At 36.7% G+C, this 12890-nt stretch overlaps 1 protein-coding gene across 4 annotated transcripts in view; it reads left to right on the top strand.

The window, feature by feature from the left end:
- si:dkey-247m21.3 (5-hydroxytryptamine receptor 4) overlaps positions 1-12890 on the top strand; it is a 47280-nt gene that overhangs the window by 24368 nt on the left and 10022 nt on the right. Inside the window, exon 7 of one of the 4 annotated variants that reach the window (XM_053477919.1) lies at positions 2335-2544. The exons of the other annotated variants lie outside the window; for them this stretch is intronic. Coding sequence (XP_053333894.1) covers positions 2335-2407 — 73 coding nt within the window. The 3' untranslated portion in view covers positions 2408-2544. Of the gene's footprint in view, positions 1-2334; positions 2545-12890 lie in introns of those variants that run through there. 4 annotated transcript variants of the gene reach the window in all.

A 12890-nucleotide genomic window follows, 5' to 3' on the forward strand; every position in this document is an offset into this window, starting at 1 on the left:
TTTGTACTGGAATTTTCCCTTCCAGACAAATGAATCTCTTGATTAACAACGTGACCTTTCTTTCTGCTGTGATTAGACAGATTACAGCAGTTGGGCTGCCTTGTGTGATTTGAGAAGCTTTATGTGCCTTCACAGCCGCCGCCTCTTTATGGTTTGTTTTTGGACAATTATTGGTTGTGGGTGCTTTTCTACATTTTATTGTTGTGGCAGTTTTATATAGATTCCTCAGGATCTTTCTTGTTGTTGTTATTTTTAAATAAGGTCTTTGCTTTATTGTGGTATTTATCACAGCGGAAATGGCATAAGAGCATAATTTTTTTAAAAGCTTTCCATATTTGTCATATAATTGTATAATTTTAATTATACAATTTTTTAATTGTATAAATGTGCTGCGAGGCTTATTTGCTTCTATAATATATTTAATCATTCTCAGGGCAGTATTAATCTGTGTTCGTTTCATTGCTGTACCATGAGGTGGACTTTGTAGGTGTAAAATGACTAACTCTAGTCCATCTGTTGCTCTGTATAATCTGTCAGCTTCCCATTAATATAAAGAGACCACCACTGAGCATTTATATGTCTGGTGATTTATTCGACTATATAACAGAACAAGGTGACTTTCAGTACACAGTGTTTACAATCACATCAAAAACTATACATTTGATCCACCTGCATGCGAACCACACACAAACAAGTTGTTTGGTACTGTTTGTGTGTCTGGGTTCTTGTGCAAGTGTATCAGATGTGTTATTTTTGTGTGAACTCTATCCACACTTATTACAATTGATTATACTCCCACCCTGCTGGTTACCTTCCAGGCATAATATATTGTAAACATACAGTATATTACACCGTGCAAAAGATACATATTTAATATTTTCCACAAAATGTACAGTGACAATCTTTTTTTTTCCAAAATGAAAAAATTGCAATGTGAAGATATTTAGTCCACTAAAAAATGTATCAGTTGTTAACAATTGAATAGAACCTGTTTGATCTGTAATTCAAACCTTTAACCACAAAGCCACATCAAACAATTCTACAGCTAAATTTACCTGACACTAAAAGATAACAAGCCAGTTGAGCTTGTTGTGGTGACCATTTATACCAATTATAGCTTTGTGTCACAGATTACAAGACTGATGGTTCACTGCACAACCAAGTTGCCTTATTTGTTGTCCATGAGCTGAAATCTGATCTTTACTGCTGCTGTAATCTACATTAATTATACTATATACATTATTTGTGTCTTTTTAAGCATCAGGGAAATGAGCAAATGTCCTGAAATACGTTATTATGGAGGCTATTACAGTACTTTACTGTACATAAATGTTTCACTTTATGTTAATGATTTTAATGTCGTCCAACATACCTGTATCAGGCGGCATGGTGGCTTAGTGTGTAGCGTGGTTACCTCAGATCTCCAGAATAGAGGGTTCATATCCTGCCTCGGCTGTGTACGTAGGGAATTTGAATGTTCTTCCCATGCTTGGTAAGGTTTCTTCACATATTCCGGTTCCTTTACACAGTCCAAAGACATGGGTTGTAAGTTGACTTGGCATTTCCAAACTACCTAATTACCATTTAGGGTGTCCTTTCTTTTGCCCATAGTTTTTTAAACCATCCCCAACCACCCTACACGTGGTAAGCATTGTAGAAAATGGATGTATGTATGTTTAAACTCAAGTGTGCTTAACAATAAGTTCTTGTCAGTTTTGTGGTCGACCAGTAAAAAAATAAATAAAAAAATGGTGTAGTTCTTCAGTTAATGTTTACAAGAAGCATAAGAGTGGGAGAAAAGTGATCTCATTGACTTTGACCAAGGCATGGACACTGGTGCCAGACAGGATGGTTTGAGTTTCCAGAAACGTCTAATCTCATGGAATTTTCTTGCGTAACAGTCCCACGAGATGTAATGCTACGGCATGCAAAATGCAGAATGGTATGAAGAAGAAAAAACAGCCAGTAAGCTTTAGTTTTTTATGGGCAACCATGTCTTGTTGATGAGAAAGGTCAGAGGTTTAAGCTTGAGATTAATGGGCTACAATAGCAGTAGACTATATCAGGTTCCCCACTTGTCAACCAAGAACAGGAATCTGATGTTACAGTGGACACAGACTCACGCAAGGACCACAAATTAAGACTGAAAACAACCACTAGCTCTTTTGGACAAAGGTCATTTAATAATCACCCTTAAAACTGTGTAACACTATAGAGAAGTATGCTGTGATGACTCTTTGTCTTACTATCTTTATTTTTAGTGTGCTGATTGAACCTGCTGCAGAGGAGGTAGAGGGAAAAAAACTCACATTTCCATTCTGCTTCCTTGTTTAGCCATCAACCCCACTGCTGCCAGACTTCCAACACCACCTGGAGTGTCAATCACAGTATTTTATATTCCAGTTGAGAACTGCTTTTTCTCCAAAGACTTCTGAAGCTGTGAGGTGAAGCAATACAAGGGCTTTTCTCAGGTGCCTTGTGATTAGTGGAAAGCGGTGCACCATCAGTTTGGCACAGGTTTACTTCTGCGAGAGGAACTTTGGATGTGGGGGTAGTGTGAAAGCCAGATACAACCAGCATTACTGCTTAGTCTAAGCCGAAGCCTGTGCATGCTGTTAATGCCAAGAATGATTTATAAAGAATCAGAGCCAAAAAAGTTTATTTTTTATTTTTTATTTCATCTCGATGTTGGGCAGCTTAACAATGTATTAAAGTTCTATAAAATGAACAAACTAAATCAAAAGGTGAAATCAATTCAACATTGATGAACCAAAACAAAGTGATAAAGCATACAGTAGTTACTGTTGATTATTTTCCTGTAACAGCCACATTCTGTATTTTTCTACCTCTAATTTCATAGCAGTTTGTCTACTATTGCAGTGTTGTATATATTAAAGAACGGCACAAACTTTATATTTATTCATTTATACTTTAATGTAGAAGTTATGTTTAACGTTGTAGAACATCTGTGAAACATCTACTGAATTCTGATTTGGTGTTCATTGAATATGTATAACAATACTGGTTGCAGTTCACAGGTTTACATACCATAAGAACAAATGTATGTGGACCCGTGTGTGCAGGACATCCCATTCCACAATCATGTACATTAATATAAATTTTGGTCCACCTTTTGTTGCCTCCACTTTTCCACTATATTTTGGAGTGTGCCTATGAGGATCTGCTCTTTCAGGCACAAAAGCATAAGAGGTTTGGCACTAATGTCGTGCGAGAAGTCCTGAAGTGCATTTGGTGTTCCAATTCATTACAAGTGTGTTTATTTAGGGATCTCTGCAGGCCACTCCATATAGTATAATAATGCACTGGTTATTATATCGTTATTGTTTCCATAGTAACAGCTTATTCACAGGATTGTATGGATTATGTGCCACATAATCTAATCCTAATAATAAACAGAATAAACAGATCGTTGTTGTTTAACAAAGAAAAGCATTGATATGGTGAATAATTCTTGCTAAGGTAAAGTTTTCTGTGAGGGGTAATCTGTTTAATATTTGTATTTTTATATATTTATGTATATTTAAGAATTTTTTGTGTCAAGCTGTAACTTTTCCTACAACATTAGATGTAACTTTAAATAGATAAAACATATTATTTGCTGGCCAGTGTGGTAGAAAGGCTGCACGGTGGTTTAGTGGTTAGCACTGTGGCCTTGCAGCTCCAGCGTCGGGTTTGATTCTCGCCTAGGTTCTGTGTGCATGGAATTTAAATGTTCTCCCCGTGCTTGGTAAGTTTTCTCCAGGTACTCCGGTTTCCTACCACAGTCCAAAGACATGCAGGTTAGTCTGATTGGCATTCCCAAATTGCCCATAGTGTGTGTGTGTGTGTGTGTCATCGAGCTGGCAACCAGACTCCTAAAGTAACTGCCATAGAAATTATGGATATACAGTATCTCCAAGGTGTGGAGTATCTGTCTCCCAATGTGCCGATGAGCATGGGCACGGACCGAAATAAAAAAAGTGTCATAAGTGAAATAGTGTATAGTAGTTCAAGATGTGCTGTTACAAGAACCTACTGTAATCTTGAGGTGGTAACAAGTATCCCAGTTTCAATTGATGCTATCCCAGAATAGCATACACCATTTTGTTTTATTCCTATTTAACATGTACCGTAAACTTCTCAGCTTAGATAAATAAGAGTAAATGAGTCATGCAGAGCAGGTGGGCTAGGGCAGGACACTCATCAGCTTCATGCATGGCATCTGAAATAGGGCACAGCGCTAAAGTGTTTTATGGCGCTGTTTGAGATTAGAGATGTTGTTGTTACTGCTCGTCATAAAGATGTCCTCTTGCGTTTCGTCTAGTTAATGGTTCACCCATGGGAGGGTCGTGCTGATCACGCTGCGCTCTTGCTTGGCAGTTGCATAGTCTTCGACAAAGTTTGTGAACAGGATGTGACCTCGAGCTTTCTGTTTATATACATTGCAACTGTATATATGATAGCCATAACACCTCAGTATATTTTTAGGACAGCAATTCACCGAGGAGTACGAGATCCACCTGGCTAAAATTAGTTTGTTTAGTGTCATATGTTTTATTCTTATATTGTTAGTTAACTGTAAAAATGTACTGCATGTATGTTAATACAATTGTGAATCAATTAAAAATTTTTAAAATAGTAATTTTCAGCCAGGAGTTTTTTTTTTAATGAGGAGATACTCTACCACACAAATGTTCATTTACACGTAAAGAAATAGTAATGAAGTCAACAGAACAAAAACAATTAATTTATATTTATTCTAGTATCTGTTCGAACAGATAGTAATCAGTTGACTGAAATTTACCTCGTGAATGTGCATGATGTTTTTGATTAAATTAAGTACTTGCTTTTCATCTTAAGTAGTCATATTTATTAATACATTGTAAATCACGTTTATTACATTTTAATTGAATGCTAATTAAATCATTGTAGATGTCCCAACGTCTGAATTTGAGTGCAAATTTTGTGTTTTAAATTACTGCAGAATAATCAGTGTTGTATGATGTCCTTTATTCTGTTATCAGTGTTTAGTGCGAAGCCCTGCTGCATCCGGCTTGGCACAGAGTCCAAAAGACGTCTGCATTAGTCTGATATCACTTGTTTAATCCATGCCTGCTCGATTGCTTCCTGAAGATCATGTGCAAAAATTTCCACAGTTTACTTGAGAAAGAGTTCACAGGTCATTTGAGCATTCCCCAGTTTAACCATTTTTGTCCAAGCGATCAACCCGGCTTTAAGCCCTGCAACATTTTTGTTTCATCCATTAACTTAACCATCTGATTCTAATTAGCAAACTCTTTAGCCAGATAGACTCGAACTAATTAGTGACATCACCTGTTTTATGCACAGGGAGAAACATTAATACATGACATATGTTTTCTTAATACTTTTGGCCACCATTGTGTATGCTGTTTCACTGGTTAAGATGGAGTACCTGCTACTTTAATGTATTATATTGATTTTGGTGATAGGCAGCACGGTGGTGTAGTGGTTAGCACTGTCGCCTTGCACCTCCAGGGTCCGGGTTCGATTCCCGTCTCTGTGTGCATGGAGTTTGCATGTTCTCCCCATGCTTGGTGGGTTTCCTTCAGGTACTCTGGTTTCCTCCCACAGTTCAAAGATATGCAGGTTAGGCTAATTGGCGTTTACAAATTGCCCGAAGTATGTGTATGTGCCCTGTGATGGATTGGCACCCTGTCCAGGGTGTACCCTGCCTTGTGCCCTAAGCCTAGGATAAGCTCCAGGTTCCTGCGATCCTGAATACAGGATAAAGTGGTATAGAAGATGAGTAAGTGAGTAAGAGTGATTTTGGTGATGTTTATAACTAATTAATAGCATTTTTTCCACCGACAGGTATGTAGTTTATGAATAAGTTGTGTCATTGAATTGTCACCTGTTAGATGAACATTGAGAAATTAATCATATATATATATATATATATATATATATATATATATATATATATATATATGAGCCTTTTTTCTTTTTTTACAAACAATAATTTATCTATTATTCATTTACCCTCACACCTGTTTGCTGTTAATGAATTCAATAAAATATGTATGTCTTTGTATGAACAAACTGTTCATATATGTCGCCCGTGGCGTTGTTTGTGGTTAGATATTGTCTTGAATCTTGTGGTGTGATGTGTGTATAATTACAATGAGCCATTTTGGGAGTCGTTCTTTATTAGTGGCTGACGTATTGAAAGGAGAAGGAATTCTCATCACTATGCCTGTTGCTTGGTATTCTGACACTGGGAGTGGGTTTGAACAGGAGCACATTAATGCATCCTGTTAGTTTTACAGCGCACTTTTACAAGCCTTCACTGCAGCTTAATACAGTGCTTAGAGCTTAGACTAATGCCAGCCTCTGCTATGTTTTAGCAACCTGCAATACAAACATTGTTCCATACAAGGAAGATCTCCAGGCAATGCCAGCTACTTGAAAAAAAAAAAAAAAGCAACCGCATAGCAAATTTGAGCATTCAGATAAGAATAGCATTATAAAATATACACTCTTCCGCTACTCTGTAAACTGTTTAACACCTGGGTTTGTGTGGAGTGGTCATATCTGTTGGAATGATGTGCTTGTGTCTAATTATTCATTTTCCTGGACAAATGCGCGCTTTCATCATAAAACCATAAAAGAGCTTCATGTCAGCCGTATATCACATGTTTATGTCAGCCGTAAATCGCAAGTGTTTTTTTACATAGTTAGTGATACTGATGATTTCGATTTCATATGTGCATTTATGCTCATGTATTCATGTCTGCATAAGTATGTATGGAATAGATAAGTAATAAACAGTCATGCCATTAAAGGAAAATAATCAACGACAGGGTGGTTAATAAAAGCGTGTCTCAGCTAGAACTGATTGTTCGAAGCAATCCCGCTTGATCCATGGCTAAAATAGTTGTTTCTATTTTTGTCCAGTACCAGGACAGGTCTCTGGAGCAATAAATATTGTAGCTTTACCAGGGTAATGCCATGTCAAATAAAATCTACTCATCATATTACCTGATAACAATTTCACGTGAATGTATAATTTATGATTTGTTTTGACAGCACATGTTTCAGCATGTTTGGGGAAAAAACACTTAGGCCAGATCAGACAGAAACTTGAGATGTCCCGTTAAATTCCAGTGATTTTCTTTTTTCAGACTTGCTGTATTTCATAGCCTGACTGTTTATTCAAACTGGCAGTATTATGGAAACCGGGGTCATAAAAACACAGTCGGAAAAAATTACATGTTCCGTTCAAACATTTTACCTTTCAAGCCCTCTTTGCACAGAAATAGTGAAATTCAATTCAACCCGATTCAGGTCAATTCAGTTTACAAAGTTTAACTTTGAACTTTGTCACAAATATGCTTACAGTAATACAGATAGGAAAATGTAATACAATTTTTTTTTTTCAAATCCGTTTCTAATGAGCAAGCCAAAGGCAACAGTGGCAAGGAAAAACTTTTATAGAACATTAGGAAGAAACCTTAACAGGAACCAGACTTAAACAGGAACTCTTCCTTTTCTCAGTAACGACAAACAGTGTATAACTGGACACTAGTAAAGCAAAAAATGCTAACTGTATTAACAATGGGCATAAAGTTTTAAATTATCAACTGGTGATGATATCAAAACATCCCAGTTTACCAAAAAAAAAGTCATGTGAAGATGTAATTTACCCTAACTGTGGAGGTTTGTAAGAAAACGTTCTGTTACCTGCTATAGGTTCATTTAGGTCTTATTCTTTATTCAAAGTACTAAAAAACAGCCTGCAGCTTATGAACCACGCATGCATGCTGGATCCTTATAGACCAAATATTTACTCAATTTCTGTAGTATGTAACCATTTAGAGCTTTATCGGTCAATCGCAGTATTTTATAGTCAGTTTTCCAATGAGGCAATGCAGTGTGGGAAAAGTTAAGAGGTAACGTAGAAGCATCTTTTGGTTCTGGTAAAGACTATGGCTGCTGCATTGGAGTCAATAAACACACAAGGTCTGTGTGATGAGAAAGATAACTTCTAGCTGCATGTTGTCCTAGTACCAATACTTCTTTCTTATCAGAATTAAGTAGAAACAATTTAATAAGCATTCAGTGACTTACAGTATGACTTTTGCACATTGACAGCGGCAATCTATTGTCGGCCTGCTAGCATATGTTTTGTTTTTGGCAGTGAAAGAAAATCACAGAATTTAGAGGAAACCCACACAGATACTTGTCACCTGTCAAACCCTATACATGAAGCAAAGTTGAGGCTCAAACTGGCAATGTTGAAGCTGGAAAAACATGCTTCGGCAAAAAGTGCCATTGGTGTGATTTTGCGGTGAATATCTAATTACACCATTTTAATTGCAGTTTAGTTTTTGAGTCATTGTACTTAACTGATAGTAAAAATGCATTTATAAAATGTATACTTGTACAATGTCTATGATAAAATTGTAGGCAAAGCCATACAGCTTTTTATTCCTGAACTCCAGTCTAAAGCACTGACTGTTAAATCTGGTAACTATAAGAACTATGATATAATATCAGGCTGTGAATTACACCCAATAACAATCATTTTTTTTAATCACAGACTCACTTGGAGAACCAGTGTGTGTAATTGAAAATCTCTCAGATTTTACAGAGAGGGGTCAGGGATTTGTCAGCTGTGTCCATCAATCTGTCAGCTATAATATGATATGATGGTGTCTGTCCTCATGGTGTTTGGATGGAGTTAGATGTAAAAGAACAGCTCTGCCAAAAATGTCAGGGATAATTACTAGAAGATCTGGCAAAACTGTGATTTGTGTGAAGTGTACTGAAAAGCAGGCCAGTATTTCTATTTCCTGTTTTGCCACCAGGCTGATTTTTATGCCCTTATGTGTACAACATGAGCAACAGAATGGACCACAAAATGAGCGAGTTACGTACATGGGAACTTCAAGTTCAGAAATGGATCTCATATCCTTGGGGATTGGCTTCTATTTAGCACAGATGTTCAAGATGTTTTTACACATTTAGACTATTTGGCCACAGTCTGATTTGATTACCATATCAAAATGAGATTTAAGAAGATTTATTTATGCAAGATACACGAGGCGCTGCACATTTTTGTCCACCCATATTCCTTAGTTCTTCTTCACTTGTGGACATCCCAGGTCTTGTGTGCTCAGCAGGCTCACGAAAGGGTTTAGCTGCCAAAAATATTTTTAGGTCTGACTTTAGTAGTTCGTTGGTAAAAATAGTGAGTTCAAGCCCTGGGACTTAATTACATGTTAGAGAAATTAATAGCCAATGATGTCATTCTGTACATAGCAATGGTGAGAAATAATATTTGTCAGTGGATTGTAAGCATTCTTGCAAACATTTCAAAGGAGAATGTAATAATGCCAACATCTTTTCCAATATGTGTAAAATTTATTCATGATCATATTATTATAGGAGAGAGCAACTAACATTTGCTTATGCGTGTACTGTTGTACTGTCAAAAAGGCATTAATCAAAGAGGCATTAGCTCCAACATACAGGACAATAGGTATACTTTTTTTTATATATCTGCAGCCTTTAGAAATAATGTAGGCCTTTGAAACTGTTTTTTGAAAATAGTTAAATCAGTAAATAGCGGTGCTACTTATAGGCACTTATTTTGTCCAAGACTTGATCAAATTAATCAAGTTTCACCATAAAGTATTATTATTTCTGTATTATTTTCTTAGTCATTGACTTTGAAAATTGGCTTGTCCCTATTTTTCTGGTTGCACAATATGTAGTTTCAAATATTCAGTTTCAAGCAAGCTTTGTCTTGTCTTATATAACACCTCTCACAGGTGTCCCGAGCTGCCTCTGAAGATGATGGGCTTTAAACAGTTCCAGGAACACGTATGAAGAGACAGAAGGTCAAGGGTTAAGGAATGACAGTAATTGCTTTCTTTTTAAAGGTTGAAGGTAAAGCAGTCATTGTAATGCATTTACTATTATCAATGTAGTAGCAATAAAATGTATTAAGTGTATTGAAATTTCTAAAAAAGAGATTAACCAAGCTCTAATAAGAGCTCTGTTCGTGTTCTGTTGTGGTATCAGTTGAATTTCCCCAAAATGCATCAGGTCTAACCTTTTTGCGCTTTACCTTGTGCATACCCTTTATGTTGTGCTATATAAAGTCCTCTTATCATCAAAGCAGAACAACATGAAGGTCAGAGCGGAACGTGTCAACAGGAACAGTCATTATATTCATGCATGAGTGCCTTATTACCACTGGTAGAGTGCACACATAGAGCACTGGGTGCTTACTCACTGTTTCCCTTTACATGCATGTGCAAGTTTACTAACCTTTCTGTTATCAGACTGCCAACTGTTTCGTTTTAGAACCAGAAAAAAAGTGTGGTGTTTTTTTTTGTTACAGAATTTACAATACAATTATTTTAAACATCTGGAGTTTCTTACATTTCATACTATTAATGCCATTTAATGCTCAGTTGGGCTGAGGGCTGTACATCCATGGATGATAATCCTAGCTGAGGTGGCTCGGTGCCCACTGCAGTTGTTCCCATGAACACTGAGTGAGTGGAACGTCTGGCTTTTTAAAATTTGATGGATAACTTGTCTCTAACTTGCAGAAGAGAAACATCTGTCTGTGGGAACTGTACAATCATTCATAACCACCCCTTGAACATTACAGGAATTTGGGAGTTATTGCCACATTCCCCGTACAGTCCTGACTTCACGCCAAGTGATTTCCACATGTTTGGGCCATTAAAGGAGTTCCTGGTAGGCCAGCTTTTCAGATGTTTAAAAATTTTCAAAGTTTCATTGTCGCATAAACAGTAAAGAAACATGTTCCCACTGTGCAATTAAATTCTTTCTTTGCTGTCCCCAATGAATGCCACGGAAAAAAAATTTAACTAATAAATATAGGTATACAAAAGAAAAGATAAAAGCTGAATATATATGTATATGTAAATATATTACTGTAAACAGTCCATGGATTGTGCAAATTCTGCAAAGTGTGTGAAAAAGTCTGCAGTACGTTTAAATACAGTAGGTCCGCAGTGAGTGTGCAATGCTGCAATAGGTGTGCAAATTGTGCAAATGATTGTTTGTGGGATATGTGCATTAGTGTAGCCAGTATTTCTATAGAGCAATAAAGATCGTTCTTACTCGTAACTTTTTTAATTCGATTTACTCTATTTGTATAGCACTTTTAACAATTGACATTGTCGCAAAGCAGCTTTACACAATCAAAAGAATTATAACTGTGTTGTTACTCTGCACAATCAAAAGTCCTGGTTTAAATTAAATGTGAAAAAACAAAATTGGAAAAAACAGTAAAATTTTATTGGACATTGTGAGAGCCATAATTGACATAAGCAATAGCAGCTGTGTTTAAGGGTAAAACACATGATGTTTACCATGAAAATGACATATAGTGCAGATGAACAGTGTTGTTTGTATCAGTAACATAAAGTGTAGAGCAGCCAGCATACACTAACTGCAGCTCTTAAACTTAATGGCTTTAAAAGCATAGGGATGTGCTGATGTTGGCAGCTGGGTGGTTCTGTGTGTCTGTTGGAGCCCGTACCTGTGGGTAGACTAATTGATCCGAGGGCACTCAGTAGTGAAGGATGTGGACTTAGTAGTGCATTCAAGTTCTGCTCTGAAGCAATTATATGTCCTCAGCTTTTAAAGTTGTGGACACTGTAAGTCATTATTGCATATAGTGGACTGTTTTAATTTCAATCAATATCCTATTTGGTTCAAGTGTAATGAAAAATATACTTCCCATCATTCATTATTTAAGAGTAAACTGGATTATGGCCTTATTTGAACTTTTAAGATTTTTTGTGTTGTTTTAGAAAGCATCCTTTACCTTGTTAGTACTATTTATTTTTTAATTACAAAAATAGTTGGGTATAGGATTGGGTACCAAAACCTGGCCAGTATGGGACCGATTTATATAACCCGTATGTATTAGAACTAGATCAAAATGCTGATTTTAGGATAACTCCGGTAACTCGGGAAATGAGACCATCCGATGAGCGTGTGAATGCAGTAAATACCTTTGCTGTGACGGCAACAGCTAGTGTTAGCTCACAAAGCTAAAAATGCTTAAATAAACCGGCCCAAATACATGTTCTAAAGTGTGGATGTATTTCACAACAAAGGATTCTGACACCGTGACATGCAACAAATGTCTTTTAACAATTGCATGTAAAGAGGGAAACAAGTCAAACCTAATGAAACATTTGATAACACACGAGATGAAAGTAAACGCAAAGGGATGCACCGTGTTTAACAGCTTGCAGACATCAGCTGGCAGTGTGGGCATCCCCGGCCCAACTTTTAATATATTGTTTATTTTAAATAGTTTTTCAATAAAAAGTGATTCTTTTATGTTGTCCACCATTTTCTTGGCTCCTTTTTTCTTTTTAAAGTATTAGTTCAGGCAGCGTTTAGGCAGTGTCGATTTGCCACCAGTATCATAAAAACCCCAAACAATACCCAACCCTAAGAATAAGGAAAACACAAAAGGGCAAAACTGGAAGACAGTAATTTCATGATGTGATATTAATAAGCCAATCAACCATAACTTTAAATCCTCAGACAGGTGAAGTGAATAAGATTGATTATATTGTTACAGTGAAAAATTGGAGTCACTTTAACGAGGGCTAAATTGTAATGGCTAAATGACTGGGTCAAAGCATTTCTAAAATTGTCATTTGTTTGGGGTGTTCCCAGTGTACTATGGTTAGTGCCTATCAAAAGTGGTCCAAGGAAGGATGGCCATAGGTTCATGGAGTCCCAAGGCCTGTATTGATGCTAATGGGGAGTAAAGGCTAGCCTGTGCAGGCTGATCTCACATGGGCTACTATACATTTTGCTGAAAAGGTTAATGCTGGCTGTGA

Source organism: Clarias gariepinus, chromosome 19 (assembly GCF_024256425.1).
Source record: "Clarias gariepinus isolate MV-2021 ecotype Netherlands chromosome 19, CGAR_prim_01v2, whole genome shotgun sequence".
Classification (NCBI taxonomy): domain Eukaryota; kingdom Metazoa; phylum Chordata; class Actinopteri; order Siluriformes; family Clariidae; genus Clarias; species Clarias gariepinus.